The 23,840-nt window shown below is 36.7% G+C and overlaps 1 protein-coding gene across 1 annotated transcript in view; it reads left to right on the forward strand.

Moving 5' to 3' along the window:
• Window positions 1-23,840, forward strand: part of LOC145666327 (bumetanide-sensitive sodium-(potassium)-chloride cotransporter-like) — a 190,997-nt gene that overhangs the window by 102,682 nt on the left and 64,475 nt on the right. The window contains exons 9-12 of the mRNA XM_081733431.1: window positions 2,824-2,945; window positions 5,575-5,710; window positions 6,830-7,041; window positions 8,606-8,847. Of these exons, the coding sequence (XP_081589557.1) occupies window positions 2,824-2,945; window positions 5,575-5,710; window positions 6,830-7,041; window positions 8,606-8,847 (712 nt within the window). The remainder of the gene's footprint in view (window positions 1-2,823; window positions 2,946-5,574; window positions 5,711-6,829; window positions 7,042-8,605; window positions 8,848-23,840) is intronic.

Consider the following 23,840-nt stretch of genomic DNA (forward strand, 5'->3'; position numbering starts at 1 on the left):
ACAGCAAAATGAATGTCTCGAGTCAAACTCGGAAGCATGCTTTCATTAGTGTATCATTAGTTAAAATTAGGATGCTAGTCTGATGTAGTGCCTATTGTATTGTATGAATTTCAAAACTAGTCACTAAATTCCAGAAGTATGAAAGATTTTCAAAAATAAAATTATAACCAAAGTACTTTAAGCAACATAGGCAAATACCTAAGTATCCAATGGGATGAACAGACAAGGGTTATAGTGCAACATGTATGTTGATAGTTGCTATAGATCAGTGAATATCTGGTGGATCAAGTGTTTAAAAAAGTTAACAATAATACACAATTATTTATCAAACGCAAATGTTAACTTTATTTTTTCTAAAAAAAAGTATTACGCAACAACGCACAGAGTCTTTGAAATAATCTGATGTCTGTTAGACGCATCACAGCTAATGTCATATCAAGGTGGCATACCACACATTACATGGTCTAGTACATCGCTCCACAACATCAGTATTTCAGCTTCAGTTGTTACCTTGAGGCATCCTTGTAGTGATTATTTGTGTATAGTTTTCCCCCTCATATAACTACAAAAGTGTTGAGATCGGGAAAGAGGGTGGCCATTTCTTTCCATGCACAAATGTAGTCGTTCTCATCTTGCTGTAATTGCGTGTTCTTGATAACATAAGTAAATGGAAGGAAGAGTAAAGTAAATGGAACATGGTTGGGCATATCGAGGTTGAGATAGTTCCATGAGTAAAACTTGGATGTGGTATTATCTACGATCATTTTTGGAATGACCTCAATTGCTGATTTTGTTGGCGAATTATAATCATTTCCTTCATTTAGTTTCACTCCGAAAGATAGAGGTATCAGATACCTTTAGTGTCAGCTCAGAAAGTCTTCCAAGCAATTTGTATAGATTGTGGCGTCGAAGCTGAGTGAATTTGGTGCACAGTCTTAGTTGAGAAATAATTGGAAAAGAGCCCTTCTGTAAGTTCAAAGAATATTGAAGGATAAAATAAAAATGATTGGTAGGATTTGTAACAATCATTGTTGAATAAAAAAAATGATTGGTAGGATTTGTAACAATAATTGTTGAATCAAAGCAAATGATTGGTAGGATTTGTAACAATCATTGTTGAATCAAAAATGGTTCGTAGGATTTGTAACAATCATTGTTGAATCAAAAAATGATTGGTAGGATTTGTAACAATCATTGTTGAATCAAAAAATGATTGGTGGGATTTGTAACAATCATTGTTGAATCAACACAGTACTTAGAATCAGGAGCGTATTTAGATTTTTTTTTCCCGGGAAGGTGGGCTATGCACAACACGTGAATAAGCACTTAGTACATTTTTGCTTTTGGGCATCGACAAATTTTAATGAAGTTGCGCTTTATTTCCGTGGGGCTTGAGCCCGATAGCCTTCCCCATAAATACTCCACTGTTTACAATCATTATTACGAAAAGAGTTTTGTAAATACCGTGATTTTGTCCAGATAATCTGAACTCAAAAGTTTCAGAGTTTAGTCTATTCCAGAGTGAACAATTAACTGCCAGTACGTGGTGGAAATTCTAAGTATCGTGGTTATCAGCTATTTTTTTTTTTTCGCACTGAGTTATTTCAAATGCCATCAGACCAATTGACTCCAGTACAGGAATAGCATGCGGGACGTAATAATGGTTTTATATTGTTCATGTGTTTTAATGGGGTATGATCGTCACGGAACGATATTTAGGTATCCAAAAGTTGTCCTGTGATTGTTATGCAGACCCCAGAAATACCTCACAGAAAGATCCGTTTCAGGTATTGAAGCGGATACCTGTATTTCCAGAGAATGTCTACGGTACATCCACTGACAAAAATGTGACGCCCACTGACATCCGCTGGCGAAAATAGGATGCCCAACTGACATACATTAGTAAAAATGGGATTCCCACTGCCATTCACTGTCGAAAATGGAACATTCCACTGACATCCACTAGCGAAAATGGGACACCCTGACAACCACTAACGACAATGGGACACCCCATTGACATCCACTGGCGAAAATGGGTCAACTCGTGAAATCCACAGAGAAAATGTGACTCTCATTGAGATCCATTGGCGAAAATGCGACGTCCCACTGACATCGACTAGCGAAAACGGAACGCCTCACTGACATCCATTGGAGAAAGTGGGACATCCCGCTGACATTCACTGGCTAAAATTGGACGTTCCACTAATATCCACTGGCAGAAATGAGACTCCACTGATATTCATTGGCAAAGATGGACCTGACATCCACTAACGAAAATGGGACGCCCCACTAACATCCACTGGGGAAAATTATACATCCACTGACATTCAATGGCGAAAGTGAGACGACCTACTAACATCCACTGGTAGAATTGGGACGTCCAGGGATGAAAAGGGGATGTTCCACTAACATCCACTGGCGAAAATTTGGCTCCCACTGACAGTCACTAGCGAGCATGGGACATCCACTGACAACACTAGCGAGAATGGAACGTGGCACTGACATCCACTAATGAAAATGGGACGTCCACTCCCATTCACGGGTGAAGATGGGACGTCCCATTGACATCCTCTGGTACAAATGGGGCTCCCACTGGCATCCCGATATTCTGAGATTGACGTCCTTTGGATATATGGACGCCCTCAAAATTATGTGGGATTTTCCTTGACGACAAATGTGTTCGATTTTTAAGTTTGATATTTTCCGAAATTGATCTCAAGCTTTTTCTTATTCCTTTAATTCTTATTTAGAAATTTTGAAAATGCTATTCAGTGTATAATCTTCAGAATATTCCTAAGCTAACGTTTATTACTTTTCTTTCAGCCGAGTTGAATGCAATTGCGCCCCTTATATCAAACTTCTTCCTGGCGTCGTATGCATTAGTTAATTTCTGCACTTTCCATGCAACGCTGGCGAAACCTATCGGTTGGAGACCAACTTTCAAGGTGAGTGTTTACATAGATTAGTATTAATTGTTTCTTGCTCTGCAATTTATCTTTGTTTCTATTTTATGATGCATTTTTCAAAAGATATTTTAAAGTTAGGGTTATGGGAAACGATTCTTAGCAGTCACATCACCTAAATCTTATAAAAGAACCTTTGAGATATTCCAGTCCAGGAAATTATTAGGGGAGCATAGTGGCTTAGTGATAGAATGCTTACCTCTGGTGTATGGGGTCCCTGTTTCGATCCTCGTCCAAGTAAGTTTATGGTAGACAACATCGTGCCCATGGGTTTTCTCGAATTATTCCCTTTCCTCCCACTTTCTCATTCCACCATTTCTTCCATCATCATTCACTTGCTTTAACCATCGTCTCCCTTAGCCTAAAGCGACGTGGGATGTTAATCTCAAAGCTTTCATTCCATTTTTCCATGAAACATTTTTTTTTTTTTAGATCCTCCTAGTGTCTACCGCAGATTCAATTACTCTTTGGGACTCTTACCAAGAGCGCCAGGTTTTGAAAATCAGTAAAAGTGTTCCCATACAGCGAGTTCTGTATATAGAACACTCCCAGTCTTAGCAGGGCGTCCAGGAACTTCAAACAGATTTTTTGAAATTGTCCCTACGAATAACAGTATTTTTGAATAACAAATAGAGATTTATTTACTTAGTTTTGCAAAGTAGAAAACGTTTTTGAATTTGAGTATGGCAGCGTAATAACTAGGGAGGTTCTAGTGTTTTAACCCCATACCTTAGTTCTTGTCACGACTTTTAGAACGCCTTTGGAACGCAACGCTACTTGTTGCCTCGTTGAGAAAAAAATTACAGTGAAAAGGATTTTACAAGTTTTGATCCTCAGCTTCACAATTCTGAATTTTAGCGTGTTTTCATTCTTAGTAAAGTCTCTGACCAATCTTTGTATATCCTTTTTCCCACTCTATGAAATAACCAACACTACTATTAATAAAAAATTGGCAGAAGATTCTTTCTTTCTTTTTCTTTTCTTTTTTCTGATTTTCTTTTCTCTTCTCATATTTTTTCTATCTTTACAGCGTCGGTGCTGATTGCCCCCACAAAATGTTTGGGTTGTCCTCGCCTACTGGAACAGCCCCGAAATCGGCGTCCCCGATCTTCCCAAGAAGATTATATGAATACATTAAATTGGATAATATGAATTAGTACATCTTCTCGAAAGCCATTATTTCAGATTTTCTAAATTTTTTAAATTCAAATAGTTCTCACAATGCTGAGACATTCGCCATTCTTGTTTCTCTTGGGTCCGAATATTTGTCTCAGGATCTTGTTTTCAAATACTTTCAGTCTACGTTCTTCTCTCAGAGTAAGCGACTATGTTTGGCAACCACAGCCAAGATTATTGTTTTATGTATTTTAAGCTTAAAATTCCTCGACAGAATTTGCGACGACAAAAGATTTTGAACTGAATAATAGCACGAATTCCCTGCTTTTAGTTGATATTTAATTTCTTTGTAAATATGGTTTTGGTCTGTTAATATTGATCTAGATATGTGCAAGTATGCAGTTTGATATTTTAACGCATCCATAATTTTCAGTATTACGATCTCAACGAGATTTCGAAAATAAAAATAAATTACAAGGATAAATTTTAAAATCTGAAAATAAATGTCTGTTTTTACGTTCCACGGTTAAAGTCTTGATAATGAGAGAGACATATGATTAATGAAAACGAATTATTTCCGTATGATGAACTGGTGGAATGAGAATAGGGGAGGAACAGGATAAGCTCTAGAAATTCCACAGCCACGACATTTTTTTAACCGACAACTCAACGCGTAGAATCGAACCACGGACTTCTCCCACCAGAGGTGATGGCTCTAACTATTGAGCCACCGTGGCCCCTAGATATCATGGGAAGGAAGTATCGAGAAGTGGAAATAAAAAAATGAAATGAAATCTTTAAGTTTTACGTCCCACGGTTATGCCGGTTAGGCTAAAGGAGACGATAATGATGAGAGATGAGTGAAATGGTGGAATGAAGAAAGTGGGAGGAAACGGGAGAACCTCGAGAAAACCCACGAGCACGGTGTTTGTTCACCGCAAAGTCCACACGGCGCGAGCTGAGATCGAACCAGGGACCCCAAGCACCGGAGGTGAACGCTCTACCACTGAGCCACCGCGCCCCCAGAAGTGGAAATAAGATGAATAAAGTAGATTAAGCAGAAGTGTCGCTTTGTGATTAACTCAAGTGATAAAATAAATTAGGAGATTGTGAGGTGATCACTAATAAGTCTTTCTTGCAAGTAGAGATGCGTACAAGACAAGATTTGTGGCTGTCTCGTTTCGAAAATGTGCTGTAAAAGTGATGTCTCGACTCGAAAGATGTATATTTTTCTATTGGAAGAGCCGTGTCTCGACTCGAATTTTGTCAGGAAAATCCAGTCTCGACTCGTTTCGTGCGCACCCCTACTTGCAAGTTATAACCTAAAAGGTTTGATAATTTACGTCGAAGATTTAAACCGATTGAACATAGTCTCATAAAAAATGCACGTAACACCAAAGAGGTTAACTGTAAAATAAATAATCTTTCTTCACGATGAACCACAAAAGTTCGATAAAGATCTGAATTGTATGTTATGGTTTGATTTTATTTTCAGTACTTCAACATGTGGCTAAGCCTTCTTGGATTTATGCTCTGTGTTGGGATCATGTTCCTCATCAGTTGGGCCACAGCAGTTATCACACTGGCTGCCATATTGGCACTCTACCTGATGGTTATGTACAGGAAACCAGGTTTGCACTTTCATTATTACGATGGTTTATCTTCTCGTAGTAGTATATATTTTACCAATATTCGTTATATCTGCTTAATCAAGGGTCCGTTAAATTTTAAAGTTTTGAAAATTTTAAAACTGTCAAATAAGTTACTCATTTGTGTTTTAATTGTTCACCATGTCTCTTGCTTCAGGGACACTCTGGTTCTATTCTGGGAGAGAGTGCAGGAGAAGTCTATTCTAACTGTAGACCAGGAGTTACGAAAAATTGAGAATTTGTTGCTCTGTCTTCTGTTGTACGGAAATTTTATTGCTAACAATAGAATTCACAGATGGGGAACTCTATAAATTTACTAGCAGCAAGTAATCACATTCAAGTAGTTGATAGAATAACAATGAGGTAGTTAATATCAAATCTATCAAAAAAGGACGCCATTTCGTTTCTAAGAGGCTTGTACCATTGCTACTATTAGGCTACAGGGGAATACCTCAATTATCCATTATTCCCATAAATTGATCAAATAATGATTTGTTCGAATATGAAAATTATATATACTCGAATAAAAAATATGTCGCTCGAATATTCGACCAAATAATTCTTCGGATTATAACAGCCTGCAAATATATGTTCTCGGGATTCAACCAGGTAAAGTATTTGTTGTCCAATGTTTCCAGAACAGATATTATTCTTATCTTCAGGGTCAGTATGAAGAGATCAGGCACAGGAACTGTGAGTATATATACTATCTGGAGTAGTCACGGCAGATATACGTATCAAATGGCTTAGATTGGATGCGGCCCTTTTCAGGATCCTCCGTATATCAACTGTGATAAAGTAGCCTGTAGATGCTGAAGTTCAGATTGAAGGCTGTCCTTATCGGAGATGGCAAAGGTTATGTGTACTGTATTAAAGTATTATTTACTCATAGTCATTGAGATTTGTGGCGAAAGCTATTCTTAGCATTGAGGTAAAGAGCCCTTGGGTTGGTTAGTGTGTATGCTTCCTGTATATGCTATGTCCCAGGATTCCGATAACATATATTCGTGTCACGTCACCAGGAAGGCTTCAGCTCCTATGTTAAGCACTATTGCCTCTTTTCAACTTACTGAAGTAGATTATATTATTTGTATTTTATAGACGTCAACTGGGGTTCGTCTACCCAGGCTCAAACCTACACTACGGCGATGACGCAGCTGTATCGTCTGAACAACATCCAAGACCATGTAAAGAACTACAGACCGCAGATTCTAGTGATGACAGGGCGACCGGCTACAAGACCACCCCTCGTAGATTTCGCTTATTTGATCACGAAGAATATGTCACTTTTAGTCTGTGGAAATGTTGAAAGTGTAAGTACAAAACAAAAATACAAGCAGATAACAATAACAATTTGGTATCATGTTAGTGATTTCCTAATTCTATTGCTTTCTGACGCAAATATCTCTTTTAAACTGATGAAATCTATCTTAATGGTAATCTAATCCAATATAATCTTAAGAAAGTGAATTTGATCTGGCGTCATCTAAGTTAACCAAACCCAAGCTAGCTTCAACTTAAACCAAACAACACTTGATTTAACACGGAAACTTCACGAGATGCCAATAACTACCGAAGAACCAATTAACTCGTTAGATAACCCTCATCATACGTAACTATCAAACACAAAAAGATAAACGCAAAACTGAAACAGCAATTCGAGAAAATTGACGTTAACTTTCTGACAAGTGAGCGAAAGTGAACTATTTTAATTATAAAATATAAGTTAGCAATCAGTGCTTAATCGATCACCAAAGTATTGTTAATTTTCAGCAAACTAATTCAAACAGCATCGCCTGCAAACTTCACCACCTGCAACATCCACATAAAGAATATGAGTTGTACAATCTGTGTCAAAAGTCAGATGACAGTCCTAACACAGGAAAGGATGTAGGATTGTGGTCTATATAGGGCATATTTAGTGGTTGGGGGATTTGACAACTGCAGAAACACAAGTGACCATTACGACAACCACGTTGAAGCCCACCATCTTAAATATCACTTTATTTTTTTAATACGTAGGTCGGCATGACCTACGACCTTAATACGTAGATAGGCCGCATGAGTCGGCATAAGCCGCTGACTGGTTTGTCTTATCACTAACTCTTGACTGTGTTTGTTATGTTGAACCCACCTTACCTTCGCTTGGAATAAACACTCTCTCCAAAAATGGTGTATGCCACACGATTCTTCCATTCACTATGCACTGAGGCTAGCAATGTCTCTGTACTCACGGCAGTACACACATCCTTCATTTGCAACACCAAACGCTGTATATTCCATTTCTTTACGTTGTACGCTACTGTTTTAAGATAGGTGACCTCATAGGTAAAAATCCAGTTGCACGAGATCGAGAAGTGTAGTGGCCAATTCATCCTTGCAAAACGTCCGATCCACCTCCTAGGAAACTGCTGATGCATTCAGTTCCGTACACCACGTTTTCAATGCGGAGAGTATCCATCCTGCTGGAAGAGCGTTGGGTACGAGCCGTCCTCCGACAAACTGACGAAAGAATTGTCTCATCCTGCAGCCTCCAAGCATAAATTGTGTTACGTTAAAGCCATTAAATAAATAAGCAAATAAATAAATAACTAAGAAATCATTCGGAATTATTTTATTAGTATAGTAAACAACATGTTGAAAGATAATGTAAAAGAAGAAAATAAAAGCAAAGACATGAGATCAGGACTTGTGCTTCGAATTATGGTAATTGTTCAAAAAAGTTCATAAACTGGAAGTTACAGAAAATCGTCTATTTTGGTTATTACTACAACATACTTTAAAGAATTATGTCAACCAAAATTGCCTGCCATATCTTCATCCTTATTGTAGTAATCTGACAATTGTGATTATTTTTTACGTGTCTTAATATTACAGAGTTCGTATTCCCATACTGTAAGAAAATGCATCGTAGTTCGAGCAAGAAATTGGCTGAGGCAACACAAGATTAAGGCCTTCTACGCCATGATAGACAACATCAACTTTGAAGAAGGTACAAGGAATCTGATTCAGGCGACTGGGGTTGGGAAGATGAGGCCGAACATCTTGTTGGTTGGCTACAAAGGAGATTGGCAGACGTGCACTCGAGACAGCCTCAAATCATATTTCAATGTTCTACAGTGAGTATAGCATTATATTCATAAACTGAATGTTGATTTTAGGGAAAGTTTAAGGAAGTACTAATAATCTTATAGATGGCAGAATGTTTTTCCCACGTTTGCAATGTACAGGGTGTATAAAAAAGACAAGTTTGAAAAGTCAAATTGGTTTATTTGTTTAACTTGCAGACATGGTTTAGGTGTCATTTTGTAGCAATATATCAAGTTTTATTTTTTTATCTTATACCTAAAGAGGTTCAGAAGCACACATCCCGTCTGAAGTCTCACTTCTTTACAACGTTTTCAGATGTGCGGGGACGACCTGAAGATTTGTTATATTTTACGGAACATCCAGTTTCAATAAAACATTGATGCCACTGATAAATAATAGGCCTACTGGGAGGATCTTTACCATACTTTTTAAAGAAAATTACGTTGCACAGTTGTCTCAGTCTTGGATTCTTCAAACCAAAACACACAGCTAGCACGCTCTGGATCAGTAAAGACAGCCATCTTTGCTGTAACTGTCGCTAGTGCTTGCGGTGGCTTCTTTCTACACTAGTGTACTACGTGAGTCAAAACTTGATGTATTTTGCTACAAATTGACATCAAAACCATGTCTTAAGATAAATGAATTAATCAATATGAGTTTTCAGAGTTCTAAAGTCCATTTTGATACACGCAGTACTCTGTTAGGAAGCTACAATATTCAAAATAATTCAATGAAATGCCAGAAATAGGCTACATATTCAAACTTTGTCTAAAGATAAGTTAATCAGCAATCTGAAATTAATGTGTGCATTTATATATACGTTTTTCTTCATTGTTGAGAAAGTTTCATTATTGGGACCAAGTTTGAGAAAAATAAAATTAAGCGCTCTCAACAATGAAAGGTACGCAATAATCAAAATATTGCACGAATTATTCTCATTTTATTCATTTTGTCATTGGACAAATTTTGAACATTCATCTCTTGAATATTAATTGAATATTTTGAATATTGTCGCTCCGTAGGGGTGTCATTTCAGACTTCGCTTGCGGGGAGCAAGAGTACCACCGACATAAGACTTTCACGTTTTGTACTAGTATATAAGTAGACAGTCGATTAAAGCATGTGCATTCTTCAAACTCTTGGGGGCAATTGCCCCTTCCTGCCCTCCCTAAATGACGCCCCTGCCATTAAAATATATTGGAAAGATAAGAGATATGTGCTGCCATCTATTGGGGGATAATCAAGCCTTTACACTTACCTTAATTTCTTTTAGTTTTAAACTAGCTATAACATAGTTCATATAACATAATGTTTCTGTCTTTCATTTGAATTAGAAAAAGAATGTGACTGCATATGTATACGTAACCAATGAAACCAAAGCTACCTTAACCAAACTTACTGTTAGGATGGTAGTAAGCCTTTGCGATATCGGTACAGGTACGAAGTGTTAAGTATGTAGTTTCAGTTTCCGAATTATAGACAATCAGAGCTTTTAGGGGGTAGCACGGTGGCTCAGTGGTAGAGCGCTCACCTCTGGTGCGTCGGGTCCTTGACTCGATCCTTGGCTAAATAAGTTTGTGGCGAACAACATCGTGTCCGTGGATTTTCTTGGGGTACTCTCCTTTTTCTTCTCCATCTCATTCCAGCAATTCTTCCATTATCATTCACTTACCTTAATCATCCGTCTTCCTTAGCCTAAAGGGCACAATCATGAGACATTAAAGCGAAAGATTTCGTTTCAAAACTAGGGTTTTGATTTAGTCATATTCTCGTCAAAAAGCCTTCCTGCATTTTGATAATTTTGTTCGACTGTTCCATAGTTATTAATTTTGTTTTTAGTTTTTCCATTTCTCTTCAATGAACTTAAAACATTCGTTACTGAATTTTCTCCCTCTCTCTCTCTGTGTGTGTGTGTGTGTGTGTCTGTCTGTCTCTCTGTTATTTGCGAATTTTTCAATTTTGAGCCCTCCATTCGATAAAGCATCAAAAACTATTTGAGAAAGAGATGGAATTTTTTGCTTCACTCTTACCGTTCTAGAGATATTGGCCAAAATGTCCGATTTCCGGAGATTTAAGGACCATATCTCGGGAACCATAAACTATAGAGAGATGATATTGGTGTTGATCAATACCTAAGAACATTTTGGTACTAAATAGTAATCGGTGCCCACTGTCCAACTGGCCACTGGTTTTTCCAGTGGCCATCAGTTAATCTTGATACCAAAATGTTTACCATCGTCTTAGGTATTGATTGATACCAATCTCATTTCTCTATGACTTAACGTTCCCGAGATATTGGCCAAAAAGTTCCGATTTCGGGACATTTAAGGAGCCATATCTCGGGAACCGTAAGTCATAGAGAGATCATATTGGTGTTGATCAATACCTAAGAGGATGGTGAACATTTTGGTACCAAATACAGTAGGAAGTCGAAAATCCGAACTAATTGGGACCACAGGTAGTTCAGATTTTCAAATTGTTCGGAATTTCGAAAATGACCATGAAAATGTCATTTAGACTTACATATACTGTATGGTATGCTCTTTTATCGATACAGTAGTTATACACTACATACAGTAATTACAATACCGTACGTAAGGCTACTTACAGTTAACGTTTCCAAAGAACCTGCTCGTACACTAAATTACACTGTTCTTAAAACTTAGCTTGTATAGGCCTCAGGGAAAATAAAAAAATGTATGACAAACAATTACATATGAATGAGCTCTTGTAAAACACTGACTTTACAGAAAGAAAATTGAATTAGTGTACTATTATTAGCTTCTAGGGACCGGGTTCGAATTTTTGACGTTTCGGATTTTTGACGTTCGGATTGTCGACGTCCTACTGTAGTAACTGGTGGCCACTAGCCAACTGGCCACCGTTCTCCTGATATTGGCCAAAATGTTTTAATTTCGAGAGATTTAAGGAGGTATATATATTTTGGCAACCGTAAGTCATAGAGACATGATATTTTGCGAATTTTTGCGAGGAATATAAGGTGCGGATAAAAAGATTTATATGTAGAAACAACCATATTTATCCTTCCCGCTTCATCTCTCCATTAATTTTAATTTCGTTCTCAACTGGATCTGTCTGAATTCTGTTTTTGTTTCCTTATCTCATTCTCTCTTTTTCGGAGAAAGTGTAGAGAAGTTTTACAGAGCCCATTTTCTAACTTTTCGCGATTCGTATCTTAATGTTCTCTCATGCGGAATACTTGCAGATGAAATATAAGTTTCAACATAACTTGTTTCGTATTGTAAAGGAATTGGAGTTTGAATGCCTTAATTCAACTGAAGGAACTGCATTTGGTTTCAGAATTTTTCTTTGAAGGCAAGCGTACAAGTTCAGATTTCAGATCTTGCAAACAATATTCAATAATGGATAGTGTGTACAAATATTCGCGTTTTTAAAGTTTATCGGATCAAAAGATCCAATATATTTCAGTCAAAAATTTTCTTGTACGCCTAATATGTGGAGAACCACATATAGTGCAGTCAAACCCAAAGTATCACTTAACTCAGTATGATGTCCCTATTCCGTAGAAAATACTAAAACTTGATTTAGGGGCCGTTGAAAAAATTTGTGGCCCCCGATCCAAAAACTAATTGTTAGCCAAGATCGTAATCATTTGATCCATTTTTTTGACCATTCCTAATATTCTTGTTTTGGTTTGGGTACAAAACCTCGCGGTCAGAACCTCGCGGCGACAACCTCTCGGACCAAAACCTCGCCTGGCCAAAACCTCGCCTCCCAAAACCTCGCGGCCCAAAATCTCGCCGGGCCGAAACCTCGCCTGGCCAAAACCTCGCCGCCCAAAACCTCGTGGGACAAAATCTCGCCGAGCCAAAACCCCGCCTGGCCAAAACCTCGCCGCCCAAAACGTCGCGGGCCAAAATCTCGCGGGGCCAAAACCTCGCAGGCCAAAATCTCGCCGGGCCAAAACCTCGCCTTGCCAAAACCTTGCGCCCCAAAATATCGCCATACCCAAAATCTCGCCTGACCAAAATGTAAATGTTCCAACAGATGATAAGGATGACGGTATAAAAGATGCTGTTTCAGAAAAAGTATCACGGGTATTTGACCAAGTCCCGCGATACCATATGAAAATTCTATTTCTGTATTAGAGGATTTCAATGTGAAGATAGGGCGACAGGATGTTTTTAAACTGGTTATAGGGAAAGAAAGTCTGCATAGGGAAAGTAATCACAACTAACGGGGTTAGTTTCGTGAACTTTGGAACATCCAAAAACTTAAAATTTCAGCAAAAATCTAATAATATTTATGAAAATATGAAATGATATATGAGTTTTTACGACGTCCCTTGATTATGTCCTGTAGGTTAAAGGAGACATAGATGACCAGGATGAAAGAAATGATCGAATAAAGAAAGTGGAAGGAAACGGGAATAACCCGAGAAAGCCCAAGCACACGATGTTTTGTATCTTCTTCTTCTTCTTAGATGATGATGATGATGATGATGATTATTATTATTATTATTATTATTATTATTATTTGTAATGTGGAATTGCATATTAAGAAACTCATTGGGTAAATTTTAAAGAAAAGTTTCATTCGCGGCGAGATTTTTGCCACTCGATGTTTTGGGTGGCGAGGTTTTGGCCCGGCGAGATTTTAAGTGGCGAGATTTTGACAACGCGAGGTTTTGGCCCGCGAGGTTTTGGCCACGCGAGGTTTTGGGCGGCGAGGTTTTGTCCACGCGAGGTTTTGGCCCGGCGAGATTTTGTCCCGCGAGGTTTTGGCCGGCGAGATTTTGGGCGGCGATGTTTCGGCCGCGAGATTTTGTCCGTATCCCTCTTGTTTTATCTGTTCTTTTACATGGTGGAGCCAGTGTTCAGCAAGATGAGAGTCCTTTGGAAGATTGTAATTCCTGTAGTTTTTGTTTTACTATTAGGATTGCCACATGTTGCTACAGCACAAGAAGGCAAATTTATTTACATATACAAACAAACAAACAAACACACACACACACACATACACACACACACAAATGAACACTATATTACACGAAAGTAAAGCCACAAATACACGTAAAAATCAATATATACACAGATACTCAAGTTCACCACACAATCTTACAATATTATTTTCAAAATGCAAGCTTCTACAAACCACACATACACTAGACTCCCGAGTAACTGGCTCGCGACTATCTGGCCTCCGTACTATCCGCCCTAGTTTTCTTGTATCGTAATTAAATGAGGAAGGCAAGGCGTTGCATTCATAACATTGCATCCACATTCAGAAGGGCTTAAGACGATTGAGTCAGTGTTGCAGTATCAGCAGAAGGAAGCGACGCCTGCTGATATAATCTGTTTGCGTAAGTGGAGGGACATTGCGTAGCGGAAGAGAGCTAAGTTGCAGAAGCAGTCATCTATTAATGACTTTTTCAAAAACTGTAAGTTCTAACTCTTGTCTTAGAACTATTTTTTCATATCTATGTACTGTAAAATCAGTGTGAGTCAATTTTCTTAAGAATTAGGCCTACGACTTACGTTAATGTTTTCTTTACGTTTCCTGCATTTAGGTTAGGTATTACAGAAGTTATGTTAAAATGTGAACATTTTACATATACTGTGCGTATTCTTTAACTTACTTTTTGTCTAATAAATCCTTGAAACGTGCAGTGCAGTATATAAACATTCATAAACTACCAGCACAGAGCCAAATAAGAAGTGATAAAATACGTACTATATCATAACAGTGAGTTTTGGTGTAAAAACTTTGTCTTCTGGTATCGGCGGGGCAAAGAATGAGTTCATAGAACTACAGCCTATCCGGCTTTTTTTTTGTTATCCGGCTGCCCTTCCGCCACATTAGACCGGATATTCGGGAGTTTACGCCCGAACAGAAGTACAGCCTAGTCCACGTAAAGAATATATTTCACCATTAAATAATATTCGTCCTAGTAAATAATAATAGCAGTCAAAAAACACAATAAAAACATATTCCCACAAAAAAATTGCCACTAAAAAGGAAAGGAACACAATTTGAACATAGAAGAAACCTAAACTAAATATAGGATTGTTTATCTTATTACTAAATCTTCGCGCGCGAAACAGTTTTATTTAGTTTCTCGGTGGTGACGTCACTGTGGGCACTCTTAAAAAAATACCGGAATTTTTCCGGTGAAATATATGGCAATCGGGGATGCCATATTTTCACCGGAAATTTTGCAGTAATTTCACCGGAATATTCCAGGAATTTAACCTGAACTTTAGATATTTCACCGAAAAATTTTAGTGATTTCACCGGAATATTTGCATGAATTTCGCCTCACCTTCAGATATTTCACCGGAAAATTTGCAGTAATTTCACCGGGATAATTCCATGAATTTCACCTGACCTTTAGATATTTTACTGAAATATTTACAGTAATTTCACCGGAATAATTCCGTGAATTTCACCTAGACCTTCAAATATTTCACCGGAAATTTTGTAGTAATTTTACCGGAATATAGATACAAATGAAAGAGGAAACAACCGATTTTTTAACACACCAGATACTCTGTAGATGTGAATTCCATACCCCACAAAGAGTGAAAAATGACCGACTAGACCGGAACTCGAACCCGAGACCTCCGGCATACCGTGTCGATGCGGTAACCACTATGTCACCCAGTCCACCTTCCATAACAGCTACGCAGCCTGTCCCTCTCGCAGTCGGTGCTCTCCATTCGGAACAGTGTTCTACGGAGTCTGAGTGGAAAGCATCGACCTCGAGGGTGAGTGGCTGTTCTGGGAGGCGGACTGGGTAGCATAGTGGTTAACGCATCAGCACAGCATGACGGAGATCCCGGGTTCGGGTCTTGGCCTAGTAGGTCATTTTTTCACCCTTTGTGCGTTATAGAATTCATATCTACAGAGGATCTGATGTATTAAAAAAATTGGTTGTTTTCTCTTTCATTAGTATCTATATGAAATCACAACCGTTATAGGTCCTGAATATGTGGACACAAGGATTGTCCAGGCAAAGCAGTGATTCTCTGGTACAACCCATATGGTCCGGGTGGAGAGCATCGACCTCGAGAGTGAATGACTCTTCTGGGAGGCGGCCTGGGTTTCATAGTGGCTAAAGCATCGGCACGGCATGCCAGAGGTCCCAGGCTCGAGTCTCTGTCCAGTCGATCACTTTTTCACTCTTTGTGCGTTAAAGAATTTACGGCAATAAATAACATATACTTAATCTGAAGTTCTAGATATTTCACAGAAAAAAATTACAGATATTTCAACGAACGTATTGTATGAATTTCATTTAACAATTTACATAAACTTCTCCAGGAAAGCCCGTAAATTCACTGAAATGTTGGACATCTGTTTTTCACAGCCATTTGAAACTGTCTCACAAATTGAGGTGGAAATCATCATGGTTAATAAAAGTTCTTATGATTATAAACATGTACATAAAAGCGTAATCCTTTATTTGGTCATATTGGTAGGTCTAATTAAACCTATGGAGAGATACAACAAACGCCCATTTTCACGCAGATAACTTGATATGACTTATCTTCTACTTTAACAGATCTTACTGTAGAAGTCGTTAATTGCTCTGCTGTAAAATTGACTTCTTCCTAAATATTTTCGAACATGACATCTTAAAATATAATTTTCAGAAACTAATTATTATCATGAAACCAGCAGCCAAACTTGACGATTAGTACTACTCCAAGGTAGATTTTCGCTACTTTGGTATTATTTAGATAGAAGATCGGTGTAATTCTTAAGTATCAGCTTCGTGAGTGGCAGTTCATACGCGGCGAAAAAGCTACATGATACTCTCATATTAGCTAATTGCTATTAACCACGTATCATTCACATGTTAACATGCTCGAAATTAAGGACTTGAACGTAAGTCAAGTAGTTAGAAGGCCATAGTAAACATTGACAAAAATCATCATCTTGGAACCTGATGATGATTTCACTGAAAATAAACCAATTTTACTCAAAAAGTGCTAAAATTCAACAGAAAATAAGTAAATTTCACTGGAAAATCATGTTATTTTAACCCATTCTAAATAAAAAATAAATATGTGCGTTAAATCGAAATCCCTGTGTAATTTTTACTGAAATAGAAAATTTCGTCGATAAGAGAGAGAGTCACCAGAGATTTTCTGTTTTTATTATCTATGATTTGCATGTTGATGAGGTTTATAAAGCACATTTCTGAAGCTTCGTTTCTATATTTTCCTCATTAATTTACATACGTTTTAAAATTAGGAAATACAAACTTTGTCTTAAGAAAAAAAATCCACTCCTTGCCTTCTATTTTATTATTATTCTATTGGTTTGTTTACAAGTATTGAGCGTTCTGCACATGAGATGACATTATTGTCCTCAACCTCATGCTATATGAGCTGCAACGGGTCAAGCCTAACGCCATTTGATTGGTGATAGTTTAAGGTAGTAGATCTGCAAAAAGTGGTGAAATTCTTATAATCAGGGGTTAGATATTGCACCGTAAAGATACGTGAATTTTCTACAAAACTACGTTACATTTTACAATTTTATTTCGATAAGGGTTCAAAGCTGCGCAGGCTCGTGAAAAAATTTTGTTGTTTATGAGCAAGATACGTTATCAAAAACAAGAACCAAAATATGGCTTAGTTGCTATTGATCAGGAAATTTCAATGTCCAAGACGCTCCTCGCAATAAGCGACAACCGCAACAAAAATGGATTACATTATTGGCAAAATTCGAGCAAGACTGACATCGCTAACGATCTAAACATCCATCACCAAACAGTGAAAGACAATTTAGAAAAAGATTGCTGCAAATAGAAGTCCGAATTTAGCTGGTACATGATCTGATTGAAAAGCAATTACTCCCGTCAAGTAACTTTGTGGTGGACAAACACCGTGTGCGTGGGTTTCCTCGGAGTTCTCCCGTTTCCTCCCACTTTCTTCATTCCACCATTTCATTCATTACTCATCATCACCGTCTCCTTTAGCCTTACCGGCATAAAACTCAAAGATTTCATTTCACTTTCAAAAGCATTTACCCGATCTAATTTCTATCTGCAAATCGACAACCTGATATAAACACAAAAATCAACATTGTATAGTCTGATGACAAATGGAACAAATAGACGTTATAAATTACGCTTACATGATGTTATAAGTGATATTTTCTAATCAGAAACCTTTTTCTCCCAGACCAGTCCCTACTTCTAGCAACTTCGTTTTTTTTTTTTCCTGGACAATGAAATGCATTTTTTCTTTTTCTATCATCAGCATTTTCACAAGACAGAAAACAAATATTCACATCCTGTAGACAATACTAGTGCTAATTGTTTCGATAATTGAAGTACAAGATTCAACTTCTGCGAGGAGGAAGAGAAAAAAATAATGTTAATAAATAATCAACTAGTGTGACTAAGACTGATAGGGTTACAAGTAATAATATTCTCAGGTGCATTTTTTTCATAAGAATTTAAGAATTACTTTAAATTTAGTTTCCTCCTGCAAATTCTTTCAGAATTACTGTACACTTCTGAATTTACGACGACCCACTATATTTTTAACAAAGGATTATAAAAATACATCTAGAGCACATACTGGGACATAATGCTGATTTTCAATACTACACTAAAAATCAAATCAACTACAGACCTCGCTTACTGTTCTTCACTAGAAGTGTCCAGTATGTCAGCAACGTTATTTCAGATTTTGACAGGGGGAGGGGGAACAACATTGTCCACCGACATAAGAGTTTCACGATTTTATTAGAATATTACTACACAATTTATTAAAAAGCACGTATTTCTCAAACTAAAGGGATGTAATTGCCCCTCTTCTCCTTTATGATGCCTCTGCAGTGAATCTAAAAACGTTCAAGGCTACAGCAGTAGGCAAGAAAGAGGGTAAAGTTAGCGTTTAATAGAAGCTCTTGATTCTGTTCACTAAAGATAGTCTACAGTATATGTCTCGAAGCAAGACGATTTCATGTTTTTGGGCACGAAATTGCGCAAAAAAGTCTTGCATTCAGAAATATACAGTAGTTTGTATAAAAGAACATGCATAATATATTCACGACACATTTTTTAACAGTAATAAATCCAGTGTTAAGTTTACATGTATTGAGAACAGAACAAGATTTTCGGCACCCCAGAGAAAGAAGCAGAGGGTCATTGGGGAAAGATAAGGCGGACAATTTGTCCCCTGGCTTTCAGAATCACATGCTCTTCAATAAACTGTGTACTAAAATATTAAACAAAACGTAGAACTCGTATGTTGATGGACAATCTCGCCCCTGCCCCTGGCAAGGTCTGAAATGACGCTACTGAAAAGAAATGCTTAAAAATTTAAATATAAACCAACAGGACAGTAAAAAAAATGAAAACAATATGTTTTTAAATTTTTCATTACATTTAATTCTAAAACCATAGTACATGAAATAAAAAAGAAATTATATCTATCAGTTTAATCTTCGTTCAATATGAAGATGAAGATCTAGCATTCCACCCACTGAAAACTTGTCATGGGAGTCAAATATTTACTAATCGTTGGATGCATCAAGAAGCTGTATCTTCTCTCGCTTTTCACAGATTTGGATTCAATATCTGGATTTATTTCAAGAAAACACCTGAAATCAAAAACAAACGTATTTCTAAACTGGAGAAGAATAGGGAAACCTATTTATTTATTTATTTCAAACTGTATACTGAGTTATATAACTCTCAGCGCAATATCGTGCTTAATGATGTTTCTCTTATCATAAGTATAATTACAATTTATTTTTCTGTACGATGTTTCTCAGACAAACCTTTCCATGTTTCATTAACAATACTACGAGTTATACATTTGCATTAACTATTCTATAAATTTACTGAAGCATTGATTAACACTAACCATTTTCATTTTGTACTGTTTTACATCCGTGAAGCTGGCATATGAACTGTGGATTAAGATAATAATTAACATATAAATAGAAGTCTCGAAAACAGATTTGGAATTGTGGAAAGCGATTAATAATTTGCACTATAAAAGGTAATAAGAAATGATATATTATCATTATTATTAGAAATTTCACCTAATAGCGGTATCAAACACAAGAAGTGTGTTTTCAGTTACAAAGTGAAGTCATCTACGTCTGGAGTACATGGATATGAACAACGTTTATAATCGTACTAAATGGGTGAGGGAGCCGAAAGAGTAGAATTGTGCATTTCGCGAATGTCCAACGTGGTGAGATGGTTGCATGCCACATCGACTGTGTAATTTGTTCAGCAGATCTAAGCTCTTACAAAAATCAGATTCTGTTATTTCGGTTGTTGCAGTAAATTGAAAATGTTTTGGGACGTTCGTGAACACAAAAGCAGCCAAGATGACCTCGCATTTTGGCATCCAGAATTGTGGATTAAGAGCGTCCAGAACTATGGAGCTTTTAAGTGGATTGTACTGTGATTCTCATCGTGTATCAGGATCTATTCAGCATAAACGTCCGGCACAAGATGTGGAAAATCAGTTCTTATGACCAAGTAGCTACCCATAAGTAATTTTGCTCCGACAAATGTTGTGCAGCCACCATACTTGGTGTATGGAGCGTCGTCACTGAGAGATGCAACAAGAAGAAACGTTATTAACTTGGACTAATCTTGTATACATCAGTCATATAGTGATTGGCAAAATTTTCAATCGGAACTCCCGTCTTCATTAGAAAACCAACAACGAACTTATATCAAGTAACACGGTATCCATTCTTGAAGTACAGAAATGTCAAAATATAAACGTTCCTACTAGTAACAGAAATGTGTACAAATAACCTGATAATATCAGCAACAAAAGCTGTACTCTTTAAGTTGTTTTCTTCTTTCCTTTTAATAAAACGAACACATTTTCAGAGCCCCTATTATGAAACTTTTCTTGATATTCCGATCATCCTCTTATGAATAACGTGATGCATTCAATATATTTTCTATTGCTATTTGCATTGCCATAAGTCTCCGAAAACTAATACTTAATTCTTCAATCTCTCTCATATTAATATTTCATTTTTTGACAAACTTTTGATAGTTGTCTTACACGCAACACTTTAATATCACTGACCTGTGTTTGAACGCATGAAGATGTGATAAGTCTGAAAGTGTCTCATCATCCTCTTTAGTATCTGGAATACTCTTTGACCTTAGTGGCTATAATCGTTTTTGTCATATTCATGAACAATTCTTTGTTAATACATGTATATTATGAATAATTGCCTTCTAAAGTTTATGGGTTGAATGGTACAATACAAGTTTATTTTCACATTACTTTATTTCCAGACAAATTTATAATTTCGATGCAATAATTTACCAAACTGAACCTGCAACAACTTAGTAAAAATTCAACCTACAGGTTAAAGAAATGTGGTTAGTTGGTTTGTAAACTTCATTTCCTTTACATTTACTTATTTGTTCATTTACCAGCAAACACTTAGTTTTAAAAAATCCTTGATTTCATAAAATTATTGGCAGAAGTATGGAAAAATTATTGTTTGCGAATTCTGCAAAAGACATGTGTGCTAATTATTCGACAAGCAGAAGCTCTCTTTTTTAAAATATTAAATTTTATTATATATATTTCGTAACTTTCAGCCATATTTATTTCTTGTAATTATAAAAAATCCAAGTAGGATCTATTAACGTTAAAACTTCCTTTTTATAAGAGCTAATCATCTCATTTAGACGGGATCAATTACTCAAATGCACTAAGTAACCCTACACTGTAAATCAAGATGGAGGATAGTTAAAATTAGTGAACGTTGATGCTAGCCTCAAAATTTATGAGGTAACTACACCGGAACATTGAAAATCAGCATGAAACACATTACATTAAAGTGAGTTCAACTGTTGCTAAAAAGCAATGATAACTATAAAAAGAAATAATTGTTGTATAAAGCAAATGAAGATGGTATGATATAGCCAGCAATTCAATATGCTCATTAATATGTCCAATATGTTTTGAATGTTCGGCAAAGCAATGTATTAAATTAAAAACATCTTATGAAAAACAATGTATACTGGGCTGCTACGAAATTTGTAATGTTAATTCTTCTGGCCTTACTCACTTCCCCCCCCCCCCTTAGCAATCAAATGTTAAAGAAAGCGAAGTCATATTCCGATCTGCACCATTTTCGTTGACTCGTTAAAAAGTATAACAGTCTCCACAGGGAACTCCGGGTTAAGTGTTAGAGAGTAGAACTTGAAATATGAAAAATACGTAAATTCTACAGGAAAGAAATGGTGATTTAAAAAAAAATCCTGCTAACTAGTTTAATCTACTACTTCAAACGTGAAAAGCTGCGTGCTGTTGGTAATATTTTGAGTGGAGGCATGCTGACATGAGACATTACGCTGTAATAAGGAAATTAGTTCCGCGTATTCAAAGATGACAATTCGGGGTTTCGAGTTTGAGTTTCATAAGAACGTATGTTGAGAAGAAAAGAGTTATTACGTTTTGTGGAGTGGTATGGATTATTGAAATTGAGCAGAAAATATGATCAATGTAGGAAATAATTGAAAATAAAGAAATGTAGAAACAGTTATATAGGGTGGACCAAAAGTAGGTACACAATTCCGTACCGACCGGCTCATGATATTTTATATAATTCTCTTATTGTCATCCATTCAGGTAGTGACTTAGTTTCTTTATTATTTGTTGTTAATCTCTCTTCACTCATACCTTAACCTTGGAACAGGCAGAAACAAATAAACTAATTATCTTAATAAACTAAAATGTTATACTTTGTAGGACTGTATATCTACTTTTGGGTGTATATACAAATATTCAAATGTGTTAATGGTGTGAAAAACTGAGCACATGGAAGGTTATTTATCACAGTACTTATTCAAGTCCTCTACCACAAAACAGTTAATTGTTTATAATTAGTTTCCTAAATGCAGAATTGTACAAACAGTAAAGTTAAGTAATCACAGTGAATGTGTTAAGAAACAAACCTAATTTAACTGTTTCCAGTAACATCCTCGTTTACGTGCATACATACCATCTCTGACGCGCCTGGTTCTACGGACGCAACACTCGCTACCGCTCGTGCTTCCCTATCCTGACTCGATTAGATAGCATTCGTGTGTTTTGTAGCCAGCTATCAAAGGGCTAGTTTGTGGTTTCTACACTAGTTTTGTGGCATATTTTCGGACCCAGTATTTACACGCAAAACTGTGGAGTTCTTTTAAAGTGATTATACACCGAGGAATTGTTGAGAAACAATTTCTAAGGTAATGACAGTGAATTTTTTGATAAATAACAAAATTTTAACGTTTTTAGGACTGAAAATACTGGACCTGCTCTATGGCAAAAAAAAAAAAAGTCCGTTTTCTTCTTGCACTCAAATTGACGGCACACACTACTACGTGCACTAGAATAGTTTCCGAACGAACTTTTTTTTTTTCTACGTGGTGTTGCATAATATACGCTTTGAAGTCAGCGCGTTATTTGTACACTGAATAAGGTATCGAACTTTCGATGCAGAAACCAAGGTGCTTGACCGGCTAAAACTTTACACAAAAGACGATCATAAAATAGTGAAAGAAATTTGAACTCCAATCCTTAAAATAGAAGGAATACGCACCTTACAAATCTACTTAAAAATAATAATAAATGTACTCACCTATAATGTTACAACACAACACAAATAAATATTTGCTTCTTCATATGGACACAAACACAAACAATCCTACAGCTCGAGAGAAACACACTTAGATGATGTAGTTGCGGAAACAGTTTTCATTTGTCATATCTAACGACAGTGCCTACAACCACTAAATATAAGACTAAAATTATTAGTAAAACTTCAAATTATTTTGCTATTAAACAACAAGAAATCAATAAATAAAACATTTTTAACGTTAATTTCTTTCGTACTCATTCTATTATTCGAAATATGTTAACAACTTCAAACAACTCGTAAGAGGTTTTGTCAAATTCTGGATACCCTGTTCAAAATTTACTGAAATTTCACCTGAAATGTCAATTCTGGTAAAAGACCTGTAAACTTTACGGTG

This window comes from Thermobia domestica, chromosome 12 (assembly GCF_964235325.1).
Source record: "Thermobia domestica chromosome 12, izTheDome1.hap1.1, whole genome shotgun sequence".
In the NCBI taxonomy this organism is placed as follows: domain Eukaryota; kingdom Metazoa; phylum Arthropoda; class Insecta; order Zygentoma; family Lepismatidae; genus Thermobia; species Thermobia domestica.